Source organism: Diplotaxodon limnothrissa, linkage group LG23, assembly GCF_057381915.1.
Source record: "Diplotaxodon limnothrissa isolate DT_005_m linkage group LG23, D_limnothrissa_male_GT1.1, whole genome shotgun sequence".
Lineage (NCBI taxonomy): Eukaryota > Metazoa > Chordata > Actinopteri > Cichliformes > Cichlidae > Diplotaxodon > Diplotaxodon limnothrissa.
This window is the reverse complement of record NC_140617.1, coordinates 29,662,140-29,670,462: the sequence shown is the minus strand read 5'-3', so window position 1 is coordinate 29,670,462 and position 8,323 is coordinate 29,662,140. Positions and strand designations below refer to the sequence as shown.

The 8,323-nt window shown below is 40.4% G+C and overlaps 1 protein-coding gene across 1 annotated transcript; it reads right to left on the bottom strand.

Moving 5' to 3' along the window:
- Positions 1–4,184: 4,184 nt before the first annotated feature.
- On the bottom strand, positions 4,185–7,907 carry LOC146608287 (uncharacterized). The gene is made up of 8 exons (XM_085347085.1): positions 7,755–7,907; positions 7,620–7,671; positions 7,310–7,434; positions 7,134–7,232; positions 6,355–6,539; positions 6,130–6,187; positions 4,829–4,891; positions 4,185–4,706 (listed from the first exon to the last, which is right to left on the bottom strand). Exons 1-8 carry the CDS (start codon positions 7,905–7,907, stop codon positions 4,185–4,187), a joined length of 1,257 nt encoding a protein of 418 aa, XP_085203211.1.
- Positions 7,908–8,323: the final 416 nt, after the last annotated feature.

Below are 8,323 nucleotides of genomic sequence, written 5' to 3'. Positions count from 1 at the left end.
AAACTAAGTACATGACCTTATAAAATCACCTCGATCATCAGTAACTTGAAGCAGTTAATATCTGTATGACTTAATCATTCTCTCACATTATTGTGTAGGAATGCTGAGGTCTGGACTTGGACTGGACCAATACAACACCTTGATTGTTTTCTTTTTTGCTATTTTGTAGATTTGCTGCTGTGCTTGTGATCATAGTGGCGACCGTGGTTCAGGGGGTTGGAAAGCTCATCTTGTAACCGGAAGGTTGCCGGTTCAGCCCCTGCTCCATCTATCTTGGTCGTTGTGGCCTTGGGCAAGACACTTGCTGGGATTTGCTAGTCTTGAATATCCACATTTATAAATAATCTGTCTCAATGAATTTTGAATTGTTTGGAAATAACCTTGTAACCCTTCCCAGATTGATGGGCAGCAACAATTACTTCTCTAAGATAATTGCTGTTGTCTTTTCTAGTTGGCATTGTGTTAACATGCACCTGCATGCTGCAGTCCAGGAAACTGCCAAAACTTAAAAGCACTCACTCACATTTGCTGATGATCAGCTAATTAAGTGCATTTGATTAGCAGCATCTGGCTGCTACTTACTTCGGTGTAATATGTCACACTTTTTAGTACATTTGAGGTTATATTCATCTTTTAAACTGTCCTGATAGGTGTATCTGATATCACTGTGTTGTTGTTGTTCCTGCATCATAAAAACATTGGTCTAGGATTAATATTGCAATTGACCAATCACATTCTGGTGATGCCATAGCTTTGAAATGTGGTAGAAAAAAAAATTGCCTTTGTTTATATAAAACTCACTTGTAACTTCCATATCAAATGTTTTCTTCTTCTTTTTTTTTTTAAATTTACACAGTATAACAGATATATTATCAAGTTAGGTTAGCTGTTATCCAGATTTAGGTCACTCATGTTGGTTGTGTATTAACCATGGTTAATACACTAACCGCTTTGGCTAATGCTAACTAAATACACAGATAACATGACTGGCTGATGTTGATCCTGGACTAAAATTGTTATGATGATGTAGGAATATCCCCAACACTGGGATATCAGTTTATCAGATCCTGACATGTAAAACCTCAGAATTTAAAGACAGTGTCCTTTCTTTTTACTATGTCTGTAATGTTGCTACCCGAAATAAAAGCTAGACGGCTAAACCTAGTTTTCAAAAGTTGTCATTGTGGTATCTAATTGTGTTTTGACACAGGTTTTTGGTTTTGTTGTCCTTATGGGAAGTTTGTATTGGAGTGTTAAGGAGGTGGTTTGCTGTAATAATTGACCAGTGGCCTTAAACCGTGAGCTACTGTTAACCAGTGTTGCTCACTGTTGATGATGGAAGCCAACCCAGTATCACAGCAAAGCACGTAATAGACCTGCTGGCTTATTATGTGGATGAGCCACGCTTTACCTCTCCTTAGGAGTGAAATGGACACACCTGGTTAAGTTGCATTACTTTGCTGTAATATCGGGTTGTAGAAGTAGAAGAGAGTCACTGATATTTGTGCTGAGAGAGTCAGGAAGGGTCTCCTTTATTAATTACAGTACATTCACACATTTGCAAAATTCACCCAACACACATTTAAATAAAAGTCTATCTTAAGAATTTTAAACAAAGTACTTCTTACCAATGCTTTCTTTGCCCATCTAATAGTCCCAAAACATAATTATTAAAAAACAAGGAGAAATTTAACATAGATATTTACAGAAGTGCAGGTATGAGAGTCAAAAAATAATAATAAGAGAGTTCTATTCCTGCAAGGCACTGGCTTGTAGATAGCACTGCCCTCTACTGGAGGCTAATAGCAAATTCATCCATTTAAAACTATTATTGACAGTCTGCTCCTAATGCAAAAAGATGACTGAAATAAATGGAAAATAATTGTGCTAGTTTTGTAACACCTTTTGGTCATTATGATGCACTTCAAAGCATTAAACTGAAAAACAAAAAAACAAAAACCATACAGTGAGGTTGTAGCACCAGTGCTGCATATTTTGTAAATAGAGGTCATTTCATAAGTGCCTAAATACAGAGGGAAGTTTATCCAGCCACAAGGCAAAACACATGAGCAATTTGTATGCAATGCATGACCCACAGCGCCCGAGGCCAGGATCCTGACTGTCTGCTTGGTCTCCGTCCGTAAACAAGATCTGATTTCTAAAATTGACGTATTTGAGGTAACATTCCCATGCCTTAATTCTTAAAAGCAGTTCAGGGTTCCAGGTTTGGCAAACACATGCAAGCAACACAGAGGAACATGAGCAGGAACGTTTAAAAAAAAAAAAAAAAAAGTTAAAATGTCCACAGTAAAAACTAAACCCATTTTAGAGAAAACTCTTGCTCACAACATACTGGAGGAGGATGAATTTATTGATATTAGAGTATTAAATTTAATAGCAGGATATGGAGCCTTTCTTCCCACCCTATACTTGTATTACTTTGGTCTTGGCTGGGTCGCTGCTATTGACCTCTGGATGAAAATTTCACCAGTTGTGCTTGTGTAAGTTTGAGTGTGTATGGATAGCCGTTAGAACGAAAAGAAAAAGAAAAGGGGGGGGGGGGGGGGGAAATCCCTCATCACGTTCTGAGGATTACAGTCAGACTGAAAGCAAGCCTCCCAGACAGCTGGGAAAGACAAGGATCAAGACCCAAGGTGGAAAAATAACAAGTCTAGTTGGTCAGATAGACGTTACTTCGGCTGTTAAGACCACAGCAGTTCATGAAGCGGATCGTGGCAAAGGAGTGAAAGCCAACTGTCAGATCAAACTTTATTTGTAACTCAAGAAGGTGCCATGAAACATTCCTACTGTCAGCACATTTTCCCATGTTAGCGCAGGGTGTTTTTCTTCCATCCTAATGCAAGATTAACGATGGCAGCCTGCATCCAAATTGAAGTTTAGCCTCCTAAGAGTTATTAGAGAGGAAATTACAGTGAATCCCCAGTGCTTGTGACCGATTTCCAACTGTGACAGTGGAAGAGAGATGAGGTGTGATAAAACATCAGCCCACACCTACAAAAAGGGCTACAGAAACCTCTCATTCAAAATATTTGCTACATTAACATGTGCCGATCAGTCCATCTAGGTTTACAGCTCAGTTCTCCCTTCGAGGTTAAACGGTCCGTAAAAATTGCACGGGCATATTCAATTCAGTTATTAAAACAAATTAAACATCACTTATAATTTGGTTTGTCATGAGGGTTCGGGCTTCAGGCCCCAGTGCTGGCAAGCATTCACTCTCCTAAAGGTGTTTGAGGGAACATGGAAACCACAAGTCAGCTTTAATGCTCCTGCTCTGCAGCCGACCAGCCTTTAACCTCCCTGAGACTGTTACATTTGACAAATCTCTCAACATTAACTCTCAGGCCAGCGGTTTTCTCGTAAGAACAATTCATTTCATGTTTTTCCTTTTTTTTTGTAATTTTACATACACATTTAGGGGGAACAACTTCATTTCACCCTGCACTGATTAACACTCAGAAATAGTCCAGCTTGTAATCCAGCCATGGGGCATCCACAGTTCAATTAAATTCAATGTAGTTTTATTTATATAGCACCAAATCAACAACAACTGTCTCAAGGCACTTCTTATGGTAAAAACACTACAATTTAAAAAAAAAAAAAAAAACCCAACAATGATATGAACCCCTATAAGCAACTTCTTTGGTGACAGTGGGAAGGAAAAACTCCCTTTTAACAGGAAGAAACCTCCAGCAGAACCAGGGTTTAGGGAGGGGCCGTCTGCTGCGACGGGAGGAAGGAAGACAGGACAAAGACATGCTCTGGAAGAGATCCGGAATTTAATAATAACTAAATGCAGAGACACACACACACACACACACACACACACGAGCAAATGTAGCCCTTAATGCTAGTCCCAAACCTGGATAATGGATGGCGTGGGTTTCATTGCGAAGGTCCATATGGGTTGGTCAGCAGCTTAGTTAACAACAACTGCTTCCAGTGCTGAAGCCTGTACTATTAAGCGAGAGAGGCCGCTGAATTATTAGAGGAAAAACACAAGTCTACCTTTGAGAAAGTTCCACTTTATTTTTTATAGGAAAAAAGCAAATTTATGATTAAAATGACAAACTGATAAAACAATACATTTTTGAACTTTGAAATAAAAGTGTTTGTAATTAGGTTATAATGATAATTTGATAAGGCTAAAAATGTGCACCTCCTCACTTCTTGCTGGCGATCCTCTTGGATCGTCTCAGACCTTCGTTTTGTGCCTCCTCTCCAGCATTATCTGCAGTGGTGGCAGCAGCTCTCCTGCCACGAGAGGGCACCTCAGGTTCTCCAGTTTTCACTTTACTTTGACTTTTCTGTTGGGAAACTGTGGTCTGAGCAGTTCCAGCAGGCTTTCTTCGTCCTCTCACAGGTTGTACTGACTCTCGGGAATTTAAGTCCTGCCCTTCAGCTTCCTCATTTTCCCCTCTGCTTGCTTTAACCTTCTTTTTCTGTTGCTCTCCTGGAGCTCCAGACCGGGTTGGCTCTTCGGCTGAGGTTTTCAGAGTGTCCCTGTTTCTACTCCTTGTTGATTTACTTGTGTTTGTTGCGTCTTGCAACATTTCAGTAGATTTAACAGCTTTCTTTTGTCTCTTTCTTGGCAGCTTCATTTGGCTTTTAATGGCATCTAAATCTTCTTTGATTTCTGGTGCTTCCGTGATGTTCACCTGCATTTCCAGAGACGTGCAGGCCTCCTTTGAAACCACATAAATGGAAAAATAGTAAGCCTTTTGTTAATGTGTGGATACAGGCACCAAACCTCAAGTTTAAAAAGATAAATGAAGTGGTGTAAGATGAGACTAAATCGGGTCCTCACCTCTCGCTGTGCAAGTTCAGCTTTCAAATCAGACAACTGCCTCATCAAACCTTGTATCCTCAGCTGAAACGGATACAAATAGTCAATAAATGTAGACTTTCAGGCTGGAGCCTCTCTTTTATGGCAGTCAAAAAACGGCCAAATTAACCCCCAACAGCTCAGTTCTATTTCTGTTTTTCTGACAGACTGCCATCTTCTTTACTGCTCTTGAATTTAACTACCACCAAGAAGTTGACTTCATGAAGGACTGAGTGACAGCCCCCTGCTGACTATTCAAAAATTGGAGGGGAGCAAACCAAAACAAAAAACCAGTCAATAGAAAACACTATTTTCCATTACAAGTTATACATATATTGATGGCTTCCTATACGCACTGACCACTTTAATAGGGATACATTTTTCAAACACTTAAAAATACAAAATCTCTAATCAGTCAGTCACATGGAAACAACTCAGTGGATTTAGGCATGCAGACACGGTCAAGACCACCTGTTGAAGTTCAGCCTGAGAATCAGAATAAAGGGGATTCAAGTGACTTTGATTGTGGTATGGTTGTTACAGAAACCACTGATCTACTGGGATTTTTCCCAACAAAAATCATCTTTAGTATTTACAAAAAAATGGTCTGAAAAAGAGAATATCTAGTGAGCAACAGTTCTGGGTGGAAATACCTTGCTGAGGTCAAAGATGAATGGCCAGACTACTTCAAGCTGATAGTAGGGTAACACTAACTCAAATATCTGCTTGTTACAGAAACAACCACGGTATACGGAAAAGCATGTGTGAACACACAAGATGTTGAACCTTGAAGCAGATGAGCTACAGCAGCAGAAGAGCACACTCCTGTCAGCAAAGAACAGGAAAGTGAAGCTACAATTCGCAACAGCTTACCCATATTTGACAACACTGGGTGCCACTTCCTAACAGCTAAGAAGAGGAAACTACAATTAATATTAACATCTCAAACTGGTTTCTTGAACATGGCAATGAATTCTCTGTACTCAAATGGCCTCCAAAGTCACAAGATCTCTGTTAAATGGAGCTTGTTTTTCATGTGTTCATGAGGAGATTCACATCACAGTCATGCAGCCAACAAATCTACAGGAACTGTGTGACACCATCATGTCAATATGGATCAAAATCTTGAAGGAATGTTTCCAGCACCTTCATGAATCTGCACCATAAAGAATTCAGTCTGTTCTGAAGCTGAAAGAGGTCCAACCCAGTACCAGCAAGGTGCACTTAATGATGCAGCCAGTGAGTGCATATTTTTGCAGTTTTCGGCCTCCATATTCTCTTACCTGTTTATTGGCAATTTGCCTTTCCATCTGTCCTCTCTCTTCAGCCTCCTCCTTCCTCCTGTAATGTCAAACATATGAACAGTAATGGGATTTTTTTTCCCTCCCTTTCTTTCAGAAGCCAAGATGCTGACAGCATTCATCAGCGACGCAAACCATTACTGCAAAACATGAATAGACAGAGCCATAACCCTGGCCCTACATTACTGTATCCAAGGAAGACATTACTTGTTTGCCACCATCTTCTCTATTTGATACAACTCGACCCTCTTCTTATCCATGGCGTCCTGGATGTCTCTCATTTTCATCATGGATAGGAGAGATTTGGCATCCGCGTCAGTCAAGTCAGCCTGTGGGCATGCCATTCTGAGGACCACCTTTGCCCACTCAGTGACCTCTATACAAGATGGGAACTGACAAACAGAGGAGATTTATCATCAGAATACATTAAAAAACACATTTCCAGTGAAACTTCAACTGCAAACAATCTGTACATGTCTCTATTGCAAGGTTTAGTGTTTTTTTTGGTAAAGCAAAAAAACCCCCGAAAGTCTGCAGGTTCAGTAGGTTAGCGTTTGATGTTGTGGATTAAATATGCCTCTTAACCTTTGTTAAGAGCTTCCATGATTTTGAGGAATTTCCAGTGAATGTTATCTAACAGGCTGTAAATGCCAGAAGGAATCATTCAAAGGATCCATCTTTTTAAACTTCAAGTCCATACCATCGCTGCCCTTCAAGTAAAGACTTTTTTTGGTGGTGGTGGGGGATAATGCTATTTTAGGGGGGAATATAAGAAGCCAGTGAAGATGCCTGTAACACACTGAAGCTTGAACATACACAGAGTTATTACGACAATAAAAAGAGACAGATGCGCCCCAGAAGCAACTGTAGAAGTAAAGAAACATCAAAGAGTTGCTTTTAAAGGATACATTTGGAGGCTCACAGCATAGGAGGTCATGTTGCATGTGTGAAAGTCACCACGTCTATTGCATTTCAGAATAACTCACCCTCTTGAGCTCAGCCTCTGCTTTCATCTTGGAAGCACATGCCAACTCTAAGGCCACCATTTCCGTTTTTAACAGCTTCTGCACTTCTTCTAGTTTAACCTGAGGACCGCCAGAACATCCAACTGTATCAGTGCACTATAGCCGTTCATGGTGAAATGCCCATATATGAGGCCTACCTGCATTTTTTTGACAAGCTGCTCTTCTTTCATCTTTTTTAAAAATTCCAAGTCAGCAGCAGTGAGCTGGTAACCCTTCATCCCTTTCAGCATGGAGTGAGGGTCATGAGATTCTGGAAGTTCTTCTGAGCAAATAGTAATTAAGACAAAACTTTGTGACAAAAACCCAAGTGTGAAACTTTCTTTACAAAAACTAAAATCTAGATGATTTCAGTTTCTGTTCAATAAATTAGACACCTGTTAAAATCCAAATGGGAACGTTTAATATTTGTATCATTTTCAAAGGCTCTAAAACAAAACTGTTGCTCACCTGTATCTGTCTGACTTTTTTGGTTACCTTCGTCTTTATCTCTGACACCATCCTATTTATGAAAGCACAAACGTTGATGGGTCAAGTCAATGAAGTAGTCGGATTTAAAAAAAACAACCCAAAACGTTTATGTACCTCCATGTTCTGCTCTGGTTCCTCAAGGTTGGTGAAATCCAGTTGTCTTGTTACGTTTGTTAAGGGCGGCGTCCTGGGAAGCTGCCGACCTGACGGGATGTAGTTCCCTGAACTGCAGCTCCGTTGCAGAATTTCAAAATACGTGTCAGACATGTCTGAGGATTCCCTTCAACATAACCACAAAAAGCACTGAATGTCTTGAATGATAGCAGCAAGGGCTCAGCTGACAGCTGCGACCAATTGATGCTGCCGACACATGCTCCCTTCCTCTCTTCCGGCCTTTAGGGCAGGTAGCTCCACCCACGTGTGGCCTTTATCAGTTAGGAGCTAAACACTCTCAATCAAAACATTTAACGAGATTAAACATGCAGACATTTCTAACAACATGACAGTATTTAATTATTAACCAAATGTGTTTGTGAAATTGTTCTGAGTATTTCTAGAAACCTTTTGGCCAAGCGACCATCTGTCTGGGCCTCCTTTACTGTGGCGCTAGTTGGAATCTCCCACTTTGTTTTGACTGTTTAGACCAGGTGTGTCCAACTCACAGCCTCAAGGGCTGGTGTCCT